The sequence below is a fragment of the Hippopotamus amphibius genome, chromosome 1, assembly GCF_030028045.1.
Source record: "Hippopotamus amphibius kiboko isolate mHipAmp2 chromosome 1, mHipAmp2.hap2, whole genome shotgun sequence".
Lineage (NCBI taxonomy): Eukaryota > Metazoa > Chordata > Mammalia > Artiodactyla > Hippopotamidae > Hippopotamus > Hippopotamus amphibius.
The window spans coordinates 38,617,653-38,633,240 of record NC_080186.1 but is presented as its reverse complement, the minus strand read 5'-3'; the positions used below and the strand labels follow the sequence as shown (position 1 = coordinate 38,633,240).

The 15,588-nt window shown below is 53.5% G+C and overlaps 1 protein-coding gene and 1 pseudogene across 4 annotated transcripts; both read left to right on the top strand.

Annotated features, from left to right (window-relative positions):
• The first annotated feature begins 2,321 nt into the window (after nucleotides 1–2,321).
• Nucleotides 2,322–15,369, top strand: LOC130837172 (taurochenodeoxycholic 6 alpha-hydroxylase-like). Of its 4 annotated transcripts, XR_009049260.1 has the most exons (13): nucleotides 2,322–2,534; nucleotides 6,349–6,490; nucleotides 7,138–7,182; nucleotides 7,658–7,785; nucleotides 8,769–8,893; nucleotides 9,269–9,423; nucleotides 9,893–9,999; nucleotides 10,084–10,274; nucleotides 10,371–10,504; nucleotides 11,397–11,461; nucleotides 11,607–11,683; nucleotides 11,878–14,175; nucleotides 14,347–14,416. XR_009049260.1 is itself a non-coding variant. In XM_057709974.1 (12 exons), the coding sequence occupies exons 1-12, from the start codon at nucleotides 2,340–2,342 to the stop codon at nucleotides 14,513–14,515; spliced, it is 1,533 nt and encodes a 510-aa protein (XP_057565957.1). In that variant the 5' UTR covers nucleotides 2,322–2,339; the 3' UTR covers nucleotides 14,516–15,369. The 4 variants fall into 4 exon arrangements, 3 of the variants coding, with proteins under 3 accessions (XP_057565957.1, XP_057565976.1, XP_057565966.1); XM_057709974.1 differs by lacking the exon at nucleotides 11,878–14,175 and having other exon boundaries at nucleotides 14,347–15,369; XM_057709993.1 differs by lacking the exon at nucleotides 14,347–14,416 and having other exon boundaries at nucleotides 13,961–14,340.
• Nucleotides 4,583–5,850, top strand: LOC130837193 (palmitoyltransferase ZDHHC4-like; annotated as a pseudogene).
• Nucleotides 15,370–15,588: the final 219 nt, after the last annotated feature.

The following is a 15,588-nucleotide window of genomic DNA, read 5'->3' as shown; positions in this document are numbered from 1 at the left end:
CCTGCTACGTCCCATGTCACTGCCGGCGCCCTGGGCCCCGATCTCTCCCAGTATTATGGGTCTACCTGTTTGTCACTCACCTATCTTCCTGCCTTTCCCACTCCCTGGATAAATTCACAATGTCACATGGAGTGTCTGGGTCTTCCCTTGAATGGAACTGGCTGGAAAATGGAAAACAGAGAGAAGGGGAGGAAAGACAGGTGATGAGGAGGGGAGTTGGCATCTGCTCTGTGGGGCCAGGACCCCAGCACAGAGAGCATGTCCCAGTGCCCCTGCAGCCGCTCACTCTGGGGTCCCTCGTGCTCCACACCCTGCTTGTCACCTGAGGCTCCCATGGCAGCTGAGTCAGGAGAAAGGGCTCATCTCCAAAGGCTCAGAGGGAGGAAGCTCACACCGGGCACCTGCTAGGGAAGAAGCCTCCCTGCTATTCCACGGTAGCTTCCTCAGGATATCTTTAGAGGGACCCAGCCAGAGCCCATCCTGTGCTGAGCAGGAAAGACTGACAGACTTGGTCCAGCACAAGGGCCTTTGGAACTCAACACTTTAATCCAAATGAGATTAGAGAAGGGCCCAGCCTGGCCATGTCACCAGACCCCTGGCAGCCCTTCCTCACACTCAGGGCCTGCAGGCTCCTCAGAGGCCATAGATGGGAAGCTGTGCCAGAGGGTCTCGGAGGAACCAGCTGGGCATGAGGCTTGGCTGCTGGGACTGGATGGCAGACCCGAAGCTGGGACCAGCAGGTTGCACCACCCCCACAGAGGAGTCACGTAAACTCCTGGGTATGTCTGCCTGGAGACCCTGAGCAAGGAGGGGCTTCTTCAACCCCGCCACTCCTGGAGACCGCGGGGCGCAGTCCTGCTGACCCTGGACCCTGACCAGCATCAGGCCCCTTGCACTCCTCCACCAGCCTCTCTGCACCCAGCCCTGCTCTCTTGCTGCTTCTGCACACAGGTCCTCCTTCTGTCCCACCCCCGCCCTTCCTAGTCCAGAGCCCCGGATGCCAGAGGAGACCTCCCTGCAGCCCTGTGCTGTGCTGTCATGCAGCCATGTGCCTTCTGGAGGGGCATCTCCCCCAGCCGCTGTCTGTAGCCATGAACTTCAGACTAGGCCCCCACCCCACCTGGTTCCTAGGTCAGCGGGCTAGTTCATTCTGGTGCAAGAAGGAGCCAGGTGGACACTCTGTGCTTGGGGGATGGTCAGGAGAGGTAGCTGGGAGTGTTCTGGACAGGAAGCTTGCCAGGTCCCTGGCGTCAGGTGGTGCAGAGCGGCTCAGCTGGGCCCTCTCAGAGCATGGGATGATGGGCACTCACTCTCTTTACTCTTTCTATGCTGATCCAAGTTGCTAAACCAATATTGGAAATTTTAGTTGTTCAGAGTCTTTGGGGAAGGGGAGGCAGGAGCCTGAGAGGAACCTGAGAAGGAGGGAAAGTTTGGGCTGGGAGGAGGTTGTGTTCGGTAGCTACATGCCCCTGGCCTTTAGTTTGGACATTTGCCCAGAATGTGCACGCACTGGTTTTATGGTAAACACCGGTCATGAGCTTGGGTGCAGGAGGCAGGTGTAGGCACCCAAGTGAGTGTAAACTGCGTCCAGGAGCAGGATAGGAGGAAATTTGAGGCTCCTGAAAGAGCTGGATTCCAAGAAATTCTTCATGGAAATCTTTGGTGTTTTCCTTTCTAAATTATGGGCATTGGCTTGGATCTTGCGATAGAGAATGATGACAAAGTGATGTAAGAGACTGAAGATGAAGGTCTTCCCAGCCATTGCTCTCACAAATATGATCTCCATGACTTTTTCAGTGCCCATCTCCCTAGCAGCGCTCTATACTGGTAAACTCCTATTCACATGTCAAAGCCCCATTCTCTTTTCTTTTGATTTCTTTGTTTGTTTTCTTTGTGTTTTTTCAGTTTTCTCCTTTTTTGGTTGGCCCAGTCACTATCATTCCTCCAGCATAAGCCTTATAATTTTTATTTACTAATAGAGTTTTCTACTTGTACCTGTATCCTGGGAGGTGAAGAAATATTTGTTGCATGAATGAATGACTGAGTGAGAATTCTTAGGGCGTACATAGGAAATGAATTATTTTTCAGCTTTTCAAAGGAAAAGCTGAGGCTCAAAGCGGAGAAATTGCCATTGTCACTGCCAGGTGGGAAAGCTTTTCTCCTGCTGTTTCCCAAAGTGCATCCTCCACAGTTAATCAACCCTGGAGGCCCAGGTCTGAGCTCTGCCCTCACCCTATCCCTCCCCCCAGTGGGAGGGGCGATCCTCCCTCACCAGGCTGGGTGCTCAGGACTGGTCAGCCACAGTCCGGGACAGTCTGCGATCCAGACGCCGCTGCACCATGAGCGTCTCTATGCTGAGCCCCACCAGAGCCCTGGGCAGCGTCTCTGGGCTCCTGCAGGTGGCCACCCTGCTCGGCCTGCTTCTGCTTCTGCTCAAGGCGGCACAGCTCTACCTGCGCAGACAGTGGCTGCTCAAAGCCCTCCAGCAGTTCCCGTCTCCTCCTTTCCACTGGCTCTATGGACACATGCGGGAGGTAGGATGGAGCAGGATGGGGGTGGAGGGCAGGGAGGGCCAGGGCCCTCAGACCGTGGTCCTAGTCAGCAAGTCCATGGGACAGAGTCTTGCTGTGTGATAAGCACGTGGTCCCACAAAAGAACCCTGCTTAATTCTCAAGTCTTAGCTCCTCATCCTAGTCCAGGGAGTTCACTCCCTCCCAAGACCCTGTGTGGGTATCCTCGGGTCTGTCACTCTCTCCTCAGGTAGATCTGCAGCCTGTCCTAGCAGCCCCGCACTTTGAGGGCAATGGCTGCTCCATCCTGAGTCTCCCTGCTCTCCAGGCTGAGTAGCTTCAGCTGTTCTCCCAAAACAGGCTTCTAGATGCTTCCCTGCCTCAATCCGCAATCCCATCCTCTCTGCCTGCCTAGCCCTCAGCTTGCCTGGAAGCACAGACATCGGTCTAATGGATGGCGCCCTGTGGGTGCACTGTCCATGGAGATGACAGACAGGAATCTCAGAATGTGTCAGGTCACAGGAAAAGAGGCCCACCTGCTGGATGGGGAATCATGGCAGCTGTAGGCACATACTGGCTCGGTTTGTAATGAGTAAGGGATTTTCCAGTCTCGTGATTTCAGTGGTTAAACCCTGACCAGCTGCTGGCACATATGAGCCAGGTTCCCAAGATGGCACCAGGTAAGGGGAACTGACATCTGAGTTGCACCATCAGCAGGGTTAGGTCACCTGCCTGGTGGCCTCACTCACTGGACTATGATCTCTTGGAGTTCAGGTGTGATCCCCCTCACCCCCAGCACCCAGCAAGCAACCTGCACAGAGGGAGGTCATTCCAATGAGAGGAGGGACAGGCAGGAGGGGAAGGAGCAGCCTGCAGGCGGGGGAGGGGCAGCACCTCCCCACTCAGCTCTGGCAGCACTAGCCTGGGGGCGTGGGGGCTCACAGGAAAGTCAGGGGCCACATGGACAGGGGCTCACCAAGGCTTTGTGGGCTGAACAAATGTCAGGAGAAAATCAGGGGCTGCAGGGAGCTGAGGCCTCTCTCTCTCTGCAGCATGATTCGAGTAGAGTGCACCAGAAGACAGGAACCAGAAACAGCCAGAGTCCCATGTGTGTTGGTCCAGCACCTCTCTCCCCTCTCCTTCTTCCTGTCCTGCACGCAGGTTACCTGAGGTCCTCCCCGCCTGCCTGGGCACTCAGGCCTCTGGGACTCTGCTCCCATGTGCCCTGTACCTGGAATCACCTTGTCCTCTCTATGTCTGTCTCCCAAGGCCTAACCCCAAGCCCCCTCCATTAAGATATATTTCTGGGTCTCCCAGGAGCAGAGGGCACAACTATTGTTTTCCTAGGCAGTGCTCACCAAAAGGCAGCACAAAACGGATTCAGCTACTGTTGTCTGCAGTGTCATAGCTGTGAGCTCCTCTGCTAGAGCCCGTCTCTGGAACATGTCTAAGACCAAATGTCGAGGAGAAATCCAGAGGTGGTGAGAAAAGCTGTGTCTCCAAGCAGAGGAGAGGCAGTCGCTCGGTGGCAGAGAGGACGGGCACACCAGGTAGAGGGAAGAACATGGGCAAAGGCCCAGGAGCGTGAGCAGGTGGAGCCCCTGCTAGGGGCACGGGCAGCAGCATCTTGGGGGCAGAGCAACGGGTCCTGTGGAGTTGCCAGCCCGGCAGGAGGCAAGAAGACAGAAGGGGAAGCCAGAGCGCAAAGGCCTTTGTGGTCCACACTGAGGAGTTTCAACAGCCTCCTCTAGGCGGTGGGAAGGGCACACAAGTGTCTGGTTGTTGGGACGTGAAAAGGAGACTTACAAAAACTATCCCTCGTATGAGAACCTTAGTTCAGGCGGATGTGCCCTAGAAGCGCCGGCCTGGTGCAGCCGGCAGTGGGCCAGTTCCGGCGCCAGATGCAGCGTCCCAGAGGAGCCACGTCTCCTGCAGCTGTGGGGGCCCCCTGTGGTGCCAGGCGCACGCCGCTGCCCAAGAGGAGCTGCCCTTTGACTCCCCCCTCGGTGTCTGGAGGAGGAATGCCACAGCGGCCGGCTAAAAACCATCCAAACCAAAGAAACATCCCCAGGATGGACGTTCTGGTTCCCTTCGTGTTCCACCTGGCTTTGTGCTGATTGGTGTTGTTACGGTCTCATCGGCTCGAAAATCCATCGCTCGAAAGGCCTGGTCAGAAGAGGAACGCAGATATTGTCGTATATGATTCCAGAATGCCTTCAGAGAGCCACGCTGAGACTGCTTCTTTACCTCTTCCATACACGAAACCACACCTTCGTTATGCTGCTTCTCATCTTGCAAGGGATGGTTTATGCTGAATACCCCTGGGAACTATTTGGCCTCTGTCAAGAGTTGGAGGTCCCCTTGTACTACCTTTTTCTGCCTTATCTGGTGCTGATTGTAAACTTGGGGTTTTGTTACCCTAAGTTGTGTACCTAACCCTGGTACCATAACAAAAGCAAGCGAATTACTCTTTCTTCAAGTTTATGAATTGGGTGAAGTGATGTTCCCAAAGAACATGAGGTGAGGGGCTCTGCTTGTGATGTAAGGAAACCAGCGAGAGCCACGCACTGCAGTGTGTGTACCGGGTGTGTGCACCGGTTTCACCATCAGTGTGTGTGTGTGGACAGCTGCATCGGGGCCTGGAACACCAGGTGCTTCCTCTTCGACCTCTTGACCTAACGGCCTCGGCTGCCACCATGGCCGTGGTGAGCACTGGGTTTCTGGTCCAGCTGGCAGTGGTGTCGGACTTGTAGCTGGAGACTTAGGGTGATGACTTTGGACACTTGCAGGTTGTGGACTCTGTATTTCTTACTCAGTACCTGTTCCTGACCTTCTCCAGGAATGTCTTCCTGTTGGGTTTTGCTGTGGTGGTGAGTTCCTCCTGGGGAGCTACCTGTGCTTCTGTCTGTACCTGGCCACCACCGACCAGACCACCAACGCGCGGCCCGGAGGTGACCGAGCCTGGTGTCAGCATTGCCCCCACGTGGCCCAGCACCCATCAGGAGAGCCCCAGGTTTCCCGGAACATTCACTCCTGTGGGCTTTGGAGCAACCTTCATGAGATGTTTCTCCCTGCTGCTATACATCATGAGAGAAAGATGAAATAAGAATGGGAAGAGTATTCCTGCCCTTTAATTACGCTATACATTTATTTATTTAAAGAGAAGAAAGACCCTTAGTTCAATACTATTGTCATAGGTATACATCCAGAATCTCTACTATGACTGGGTACACACTCAGTATATAAAATAATATTATAACCCCCCAAAAAATAAAAAAAATTTAAAAAAAATAATATTATACACACAAAATTTAGTACTTAATTTTCTGACATAGCCATATACATCCGAAACACTCTTTCATATTAGCAAACATTTACATGTACACTGGGAACAGACTGAAGATATATAAGAATCAGTAAGTAAAATGAACTTAATATATCAATGTATTGTTAAAATATAATCTATTTTGTTCTCTAAATAAGCAAAATTCTGTGGCAAAACTACTTACCACCTGATACAAATTGCTCATGCAAATGTGGTATGACTGACTTCCAAAAGTTCTGTACACCAGGGAGTCTATCCCTGATGTAAGTTCGGCAGGCAGTTCGTAGTGCTGGCCCATAGCTCTACTGGTCAAGGGGACAGAATCTGGTCTTGGGACAAAGGTGGACAGCCAGCAAGGTCTGCATCAGAGCCCAGCTCATGAGAAATAGTTCTAAACTCTTAGTTCTGCTGAGACATCCAGAGGGACCTCCTTGTACCCATCCTGCCCTTCACCCCCACTCCAGCACTGGAACTCAAAGAAGGGTTTACGATGTATCTTTCCCTTGGTGACAGTTCCAAGCGGAGGGCGAGCTTCAAGCCCTACTGAAAAGGGTAGAGAAATACCCGCGTGCCTGTGCTCGCTGGTTTTGGGGGACAAAAGCTCAAGTATTGGTCTACGACCCGGACTACATGAAGCTGATCCTGGGGAGATCAGGTGAGAGGGAAACCCCCATCCCAGCAGGAGAAAATCCTCCCTCTTGGCTACATGCCCCTGGGTCTGTGGCATTCCACAAGAGCCTGGCACCTCAGCCATCAAGGCCTGAACACTTCTAAACATTCTCCTGCCCACAGGCCAGCCTAAGGCCAACATTATTGACTTGTCCTGAATGCTTAAACCCCTGGCTGGGGCTCATTTCTCTTTCCTTTTTCTTTCCTTTATTTAACCCAATTGAGGTGAGGCCAGATCTGGAAGACAATTCCCCGTCCACACTGGTGTAGGTTTGGCCCCTCTCACTGTTGCCTGTCCGGGGTCATGAAATGGCCAAACCACCACAAATTGGAGGAAAACCACAGGCTTGTCTCTTACTCTGTGGCATTGGACAGAGCCTGTATTTCTTGCTGATTCTCCATCTTAGCCCTGTGGGTGCCCTGCCCCTGGGACACTGAGTCTGCCTTCCTGGGCCTGCAAGTGACGGCCAGGACAGACAGAGTCGGAGATGGGAGGCAAGTGGGAGGTGGCTTGAGACAGAGTGCCCGCTGACAAGCATCGGGAAGGGAAAGCAGCCCAGGGTCTGGACCACAGCTGCTCTGGGGGCTGCCTGTCTTGTTTGCTCCCCTCCACCTTCCATCCTTACCTTTCAGATCCAAAGTCTCCTGAGTCCTACAGATTCGCGATTCCCTGGATTGGTGAGTACATTGAATCACAACTGCGGTCCACCATCCAGTTAGGTTTACCAAGAGCTGCCCTGTGGCTCATGGAGAACAACAGGTGTCAGCTGCCCGCTCCCCACACTCATCTCTCAATCAAGCCTCATTTCTCTTCTTCCAATAAAACTCTCAACCTTTGTAATGGTGCCGAGAGCCCTCCTGAAGCTCAGCCTCTTCTTCCCTCTTCTCAGTCCTTTCCAATGTTCTCAGCCTGACTTTTAGTTAATTCCTTCCATCGCCTGCCCCCTACTGTTTTTCAACCTGTATCACACAGATGTCATCGTCACATTGTATCCATGAGCCACTGGAAATTCACAACCGTGGACTGTTCTGGCCTTTCCTACCTTTGCCCATGATGTGCCTTCTTCTGACACCCTGGGTTCCTCCCAAGCTGTCCCCAGTCATCCTCTGACCCAGTGTGCCTGGCCCACAATCATACCCATCTGTGGCGCAGGGAATGGATTGCTCCTGTTGGAGGGGCAGAGGTGGTTCCAGCACCGGCGGATGCTGACCCCAGCCTTCCACTATGACATCCTGAAGCCCTACGTGCGTCTCATGGCTGACTCTGTGCGCGTGATGCTGGTGAGTCCATCCCTCATCACCTGTACCCACTCACATCCAGCACAGATGACAAAGTCCACTCGCAGAAACAGGTGCCCTCAGACATCCATCAGATACAGCCCACCCAGCATGATGCATTCCGAACTTACTATGAGACAGGGATGCCTTAAACTGGGTGCGCGGAGGAGGACACAGGCACAAGCTTGAATGCACAATGTGCCCCTCACCAAGGGAAAGCTTGGTCGTGGGGTTTTCAGGGCCCACTCTCCTCTCATCTCCACATGTTCAACAGAGAGGAGTAGGGCAAGGCTCATTCCCCTGCACAGCAGCACAAGCTGCCCGTGGCTGGCCTGGGCAATGGCAGCTTCAGTGGCAGAGTGGACATCCCAGGATGGCACTCAGGTGGGCTCTGACATGGGGCCCAGGGCTTCTGCAAGGAATAGAGCCACTCCTGGGAGGAACTGAGGCCAGGTGTACACTCACGAAGCTGGGCCTTGAGAAACACCTCCTCCTATCTGGACGGAGGACCACCTGGTCTCAGCTAACATTGGATGAATGAAAGGAATGGAAGACCCTCATGACCCTTCCTAGGAGCCCCAGTAGAGCTCCTTAGGCTTTTCCTTGCCTTGAAATATGTGCTTACTTGTGTTGGACATAGCCAGTCCAGTGCCGATCTCAGGACAGAAAACATTTCCCCTTGGTCCCTAGACAAACAACACTTTCCAGTCTGCCACAAGGTGGTTAGCATCATAATTGTTCCTCAAGTTCAAGATTTACTCAGAATACTATGAGAGAACATAGTTAACTATATAATCAAGGATTCTGAAAACAAAGGCATCATATTACACACCTGTCACAGGTTTACATTGCTGAAACACATCTGAATAGAAAGTGAGGATATCTCATCCAAAGATTGAAAGAGAGAAAGAGAGAGAGAGCGTGGCCTTGTCAGCACAGGCCTTCTGTGGGAGCAGAGCAGGGTCAATGTCCCCCTCCCACCACAGGACAAGTGGGAGGAGCTCGTCAGCCAAGACGCACATCTGGAGATCTTTGGACACGTCTCCTTGATGACCCTGGACACCATCATGAAGTGCGCCTTCAGCCACCAGGGCAGCATCCAGACAGACAGGTCAGTGACCAGGACCCCTCAATGGCAGGGTCCTTGTCTCAGCAACTGGGGAGGGCTCACCTGAGGGGCAGGTAGGGCAGCGAGGATGCTTATCAGCACAAAAGGCAACATCGTGCAGAGAGCCATGGACCACAGTCAGACTCCACCCAGACCAACCTTGCCTCAGTCACAGATCCCTGACTCCTGCACAGGGACAAGCCTGGCTGCTCAGGCCACTTGTAAAGCACTGAGGGTCTCCAGGGCTGTAGGGCAGAAATGACAATGCCTCAGTGCGGCCTGTCCCCACTGACTGAGGAATCCCCACCCAGAGCCCCACTCTGTCTCCAGCCCAGAGCCTCCCTCCACGCCAGTCTCTTCTGCATCCTCTCCCTCCAGGAACTCCCAGTCCTACATCCAGGCCATCAGGGACCTTGGATATCTGATTTTTTCCCGAATGAGGAATATCTTCCACCAGAATGACATCATCTACAGACTGACCCCTGAAGGCCGCTGGCACCACCGGGCCTGCCAGCTTGCCCATCAACACACAGGTTCTGCTCTTCCTTCTGGGCTGCTCCCCCCTCCCCCCCCATCACCAGGCACACGTGAAAGGGCCTGGCCTGGACCCCTCAGGCAGAGCCCAGACTCCTGCTTCCTCTACAGGAGCTGGCACACACACACACGCTGGGTGCTTCCCTGGGGCAGGGGTTGGGAACCGAGATGTTGTGGGGATCAGGTGATGTGCAGGGAGGTACATGTGTCACCACGTTGGTGATGAGTGAATGAGGCCCCCTCCCAGCAGCATTCAGGCAGAGGCTCCCCAGCCTCTGCTATTGAGGGGATGCCCGACCTGCCTCAGATGATGCTGGAGCTCTCAGCCCCGCCATGCACACCCACTCCCACCCTCACCCTCTTCCACCTGGCACCCAGATTGGGCCTGAGGGGCAGATGGGCTACAGTGGGAGCTGGAACTGGGCCCCCAGAGGCCTCAGCTCTGGTGGGAACCATGTTCTGGGACAGACAGAGTGATCCAGCTGAGGAAGGCTCACCTGCAGAAGGAGCGAGAGGTGGAGAAGGTGAGGAACAAGAGGCATTTGGATTTCCTGGACATCCTTCTCTTTGCCAGAGTGAGTGTGGGCAGGGGAGGCCTGAGGCTTTGGCCAGAAGCAGAGAGGAAGGGCCAGCCCTGCACGCTCTCCCTGCCTCCCCAGGTGGAGAATGGGAACAGCTTGTCTGACACGGACCTCCGTGCTGAGGTGGACACGTTCATGTTTGAGGGTCACGACACCACAGCCAGTGGCATCTCCTGGCTCCTCTATGCTCTGGCCTCCCACCCTGAGCATCAGCAGAGGTGCCGGGAAGAGATTCAGAGCCTGCTGGGGGATAGCGCCTGCATCACATGGTGAGAGCCCCATAGGTGGGACGGCCCTGGCCCTCTGCTAGGGGAGAACATCTGCATGTCTGGCCCTGCCCGGCCTTAGGATGCACTTTGTTTCAGGAACCACCTGGATCAGATGCCCTACACCACCATGTGCATCAAGGAGGCACTGCGACTCTATCCGCCAGTGCCTTTTTTTGGCAGAGAGCTCAGCAAACCCATCACCTTTCCTGATGGCCGCTCCTTACCTGCAGGTATGACCTCACCGCACCCACTGACCTGAGCTCTCTGCACCACCACTTGGGAGATGAGCAATACACATGTGCTTTCCCAGTTCTGGGATGACATGAGTATTATTTCTGCCTGAAGATAATTATATTTACTGTGTGGTTTGGATGACTTTTGAAAACTGTTTGACCCAGAACTTGAACTCACAGCAGCTCCATAAGCAAATTGCGAGTCCCTGAACGTGGTCTTGTAAAGGAGAGCTAAAATTCTAATTCCTTGAGCCATGAAAGCTTAAGAGAGAGGGAGACACAAGCAGGTAGAGGTGTGGTTCACTCACAGTGGGCCGCATAAACGAGGGAGTCCCGAGTCCTGGGTCAGGTGGTCCAGTCTCCGAGGGGCCCTCAGGTGGATGCAGAGAGCAGCTGATGACCGGGTCTGAGAGCCCTGCCGTGGTTGCCGTCCACCTATTGGCTCACCTCCCAGTGGGTGTGAATCCCAGCCCTGCCACCTCCTAACTGTGGGATCACAGACCCGTCCCTTAACCTCTCTGGGGCTCAGGTGCCCCATCTGCACAAGGGGATGTGAGTGCCTTCCTTGAGGGCCGCTCTGAGCATTAAATGAGTTAATGCTCCTCCCCCAAGGGCTCATGATGGCACTTGATAGATGTGAGTTGTCACTTCACTTACTCCTAAAAGTAAGCCTCCAATTCTTTTCCCTCTCTATCCCGGGCTATGCTTCCCTACGCCGAACCTGTGCTCCTGTGCTTTGTCACGCCCAGCCCATGTCTCTTGCAAGAGCATCCTTTCATTCAGAGTGACGGAGGGTGGCTCTTGTGGTGGCTCCCAGGGCTTTTGTGCTGCATATGCCCCCTGTTGTCATGGATACCATCAGTCTCCCTCTCTCCTCCCCACCCCACAGGATTCACACTCTCCCTCTCCACTTACGGGCTTCACCACAACCCGAAGGTGTGGCTGAACCCAGAGGTATGATGGCTGTGGGAGGAGGGGATGGGATGCTCTCTCCAGACCAACACCGCTACCTGCTCCCCGCTCCGGGATTCTTGTTCCCTTTTGCATTAGTGAGAGGAGTGTGACCCCACGTGTCCCGGCCGTGGTGCTCTCTCTGCAGGTGTTTGACCCATCCCGGTTTGCACCGGGGTCTTCTCAACACAGTCATGCCTTCCTGCCCTTCTCAGGAGGATCCAGGTGAGACTTTCTGTACTTGGGGCAGCCAGGTGTCACTGGGTGCTTCCTGATGTGTGTGACTGTGTAGACTCATATGTGGTGTATGCAGTTATGTCCTTGTATATTGATATGTTAGAAGGAGGCGTGGCTCTCCATGTACAAGAAGGCCTTGAGGGCATGGCACAGAGACCTTGGCCTCCTGCCTTTCCCAACAGGCAGCCATGTTTCCAGGTCAGTTGCCATTCCAAAGTTCCTGGGGCTGTTGTCACTTCAGGAGTCTGACTTCTCAGCATTTGAATTTTCCATGAAAACCAAACTTCAGATGTGTGATTTCCGCAGTTATCAGTCATCTTTAAAGGTTGTTTTCTCTTCACACAATCCTGACCTGCCCACTAGCTTTTCCATTTAATTCACCAGCCAGCCTCTCATGTGTCGGTGCTATTGGCTTCCTGTATTGACTTTTCAAGCCATGTATGTGATTAGTATGTGATCACTTACAGTTTCCGTGAAAAGAGACCCACGCCAACATGTGTGTTCCCTATTTCTATAGGCGATCCCAAACAAGTGTTGACTGCATTTTCATATAAATATGACATCTTCCAGTTGCCTAAATTCTTTATATATAGCAGGGATTGATTATATACCATAGTCCCACAATCTACAGAGTGTCATGTTGGCAGAAAAACAAAAAAGTGAAAAAGCATAAAGTGGAGGACAGTCAATTGCTTTTCAGAGAAAATTCACTGTGTTGTATTTGACACATGCATTTGGAAAGTTCCTGGTGTGTAAACTATAAAGCACACTTGAAAAAACTGTTGACCTGAATGATACACTCCAAAATGACTGCTGTGAAAATCTTCATATATACACTACCAAATGGAAAGTAGATAGCTAGTGGGAAGCTGCTGCATTACACACGGAGATCCACTCGATGATGGGTGATGACCCAGAGGGCTGGGATGGGGAGGATGGGAAGGAGTGCTGGGAGGGAGAGGATATGGGGATATATGTATAGATGCAGCTGATTCACTTTCTTGTACAACAAAAACTGGCACAGCAGTGTAAGGCATTTAGATTCCAACAAAGAGATAAGAAAATAAAAGAAAGAAAATCTTCAAAGACTGCAGATCCTCCTCTGAAATAGTACCTCCATAACTTTGTAACTTTTTAGCAGAAACAAGGAGAAATGAATTTTTTCCCTGAAACCATACTTCTGTGAGGTTTTCAGCTGATGAATCAACCTTCACAGAACACCTTTGATGCAAAATTTATTCAGAATTGACTCTAGGATTTGGTTTCTGCCAGGGTCCAGTCCTTCTTTGTAGACATTGGCTGCATGTCATGTGGCTGCCACTAGAGGACAGGGGGACCAGGCAGCTCTGTTCCTAGGTCGGAATTAATACTTAATTCTGTCTGGGTTTTTTTTCAATTCAACTAACTTTATTTAACTATACAACCATCTATTACGCCTGTCTCTGGGTGCCACGTCCTGTGCTAGGAGATGGGAACACAGAGATGAAAGCCACTGTCCCTGCCTCCAAGAGTTCACAGTCAAGAATCAACTACCTCTACTCAAGGTCGACAGGCCATGTTTCCATAGTGCAGTGGTCAGTACATTTGCCTTACAAGACAGACCTCATACATTCACCCATTCTTTCACTCACTCATTCATTCATTGAGCAGATTGTTGAATCTTCCACGTTCCTGGCACAGTCCTGGGCACTGGACGGTGATGCATCCTTGAGTCAACAGCAGTGGTGCCTTGGGGGTCCAGGGAGGAAGAGGTGCAGCTGGCAGAGGGGTGAGGCTTGGTGGTCAAAGGCTAGAGCCGTGAGCATGTGACCAGCACACATCGGGGGAGGGGCCCTCAAAAGGCGCTGAGTGAGGAGGAGGAGCTGGACAGGTGCAGGGTGAGTGGGGAACAACCAAAGAGGGCAGTGATGCCACCTGAGGCCCTGGAACATGTCCTCCCTGTGATGGAGGACATAGCAGGCCTGCAGCGGCCATTACTTCAGGACACAGAGGGGAGGCAGGGTGATTGAAAAGGCCAGTGGAGAGGCCAAGGGATGGGAGGAGGGTCATTTCTGGCGTAGAAAGGGAAGGTTCCAGAGGCAGGTTGACTGAGGGGTTGAGGGGAGTCAGGAGGCCAGACCATTAACTGGGAGGCAAGGGGTCCATGAGCTGGAGGGTGGCTAACCCGTGGCCCCTGCAGGAAGCCGCCCTGTTGCCATTCTGACGTCCTCACACCACTCTGTCCTGTCTATGCTGCGGATTGGGGCCCCTGTTTCTCTGCCACAGATGCTGAGGGCCCGAGTGTGTGGCCCACTCCGCCCCGCGCAGGACCCTGACCTGGCCTGACACCAGAAACTGCCTGTGGATGCGTGAACAAAGGGCTAATTCACATTTACTGCTTCATTTGACTTGACTCTGTGGCTTTAAGCACTGACCCTCCCCAGTAGGATTTCATGCTGTTGAGAGCAGAAGCAGGACTTAGGACATCGTTCTGGAGAGAGGTGGGCTTTATGAAGGTCAGGGCGAGAGTGTGAACCAAGGCTTGGGAGGCACGTTCACTGTCACCCGTAAGGCAGGGATCCAGGCTGGGCCCGTGGAGGAGAGCCCTGGATGCCCTGTGCCCGGCAGGGATTACAAGCCTCTGCTCACTTCCTTTTCCCTCCCGGACCCAGGAACTGCATCGGGAAGCAGTTTGCCATGAATGAGTTGAAGGTGGCCGTGGCCCTGACCTTGCTTCGCTTTGAGCTGGCACCGGATCCCTCCAGGGTCCCTGTTCCCATTCCAAGACTTGTGTTGAAGTCCCAAAATGGGATCCACTTGCAGCTCAGGAAGCTCCTGTAATCCTTGTGTGGAGAAGAACAAGCTCTGAGGGCCCCTGCCTGCCATCCTGTCTCCCTGTCACTCTCCCCTGCCCTGGCCTCTTGGCCCACTTCCTGCCTCTCTCGGCCCACTTGCCCGCCTACCTCATCTCCTGCCTCCTGCCCTGCTATCACACTCTCTCCCTTCTCTTCTCACCTTTCTCCAGGCTCCCTCTCTGTTATCTCTCCGTCTGTCTCTGACCCCCCTGTATCTCTGACGGTCCACCTACATCCTGATCGCCTGCCTCCTCCACTCTCTACTCTCTCTCTCTACTTCTTCCCTTCTGCCTGCCTGACTGTCCCTGGATTCACTTCCTGGTGCTGTTAAAATAATTGACCACAGCCGTAGGGACTTAGAACTGCAGAAGGTTATTCTGTGAGTCAGAAGTATCTGACTCTGGAGTCCAAGCCTGCAATGGGTTCCCCTGGACACAGCCACGATGGTGGCCGGACGCCCTCTCAGGGATCTAGCAGAGGATCCCTCTCTTTGCCTTCTCCCACATCTAGAGCTGCCATGCTTGCATTCCTTGGCTCCTGGGCCCTCGTCCACATTCAAGTCCAGCAGCATCTTCAAATGTTCCCCTGCTCTGTCCTCACATCACCTTCTCTTTCATCAGGACCTTTATGACGACACGGGCCCACTCAGATAGAACAGGCTTGTTCCCCTCTTCCGGGGACTAGGACGAGCACACCTTGGGCAGCCATTGCTGTACCTGCTAAGTCCCGTGTCACTGCCAGCGCCCTGGGCCCCGATCTCTCCCGGGTGTTATGGGTCTACCCGTTTGTCACTCACATGGCTTCCCCTCTTTCTCACTCTCTGAATAAATTCACAATGTCACATGGAGGGTGTGTGTCTTCCCTTGAAAGGAGCTGGATGGAATGGACACCGAGGGAAGGGAGGGAAGACGGAGGAGACCAGGAGGGGAGATGACACCTGTTCTGGGGGCCAGGACCCCAGCAGGGCTATGAGGTCCCAGGGCCCCTGCAGCCGCTCACCCTGGGGTCCCTCGTGCCCCACACCCTGCCTGTCGCCTGAGGCTCCCATGGCAGCTGAGT

What these genes read in the sequence shown, in the direction of transcription:
- LOC130837172 (XM_057709974.1), top strand. Translation starts at nt 2,340, where the DNA reads ATGAGCGTCTCTATGCTGAGCCCCACCAGAGCCCTGGGCAGCGTCTCT. An exon ending in ACTCTGTGCGCGTGATGCTG is followed by an intron (nt 7,786 to 8,768) that starts GTGAGTCCATCC and finishes CTCCCACCACAG; the next exon opens with GACAAGTGGGAGGAGCTCGT. An exon ending in GCTTGCCCATCAACACACAG is followed by an intron (nt 9,424 to 9,892) that starts GTTCTGCTCTTC and finishes GTTCTGGGACAG; the next exon opens with ACAGAGTGATCCAGCTGAGG.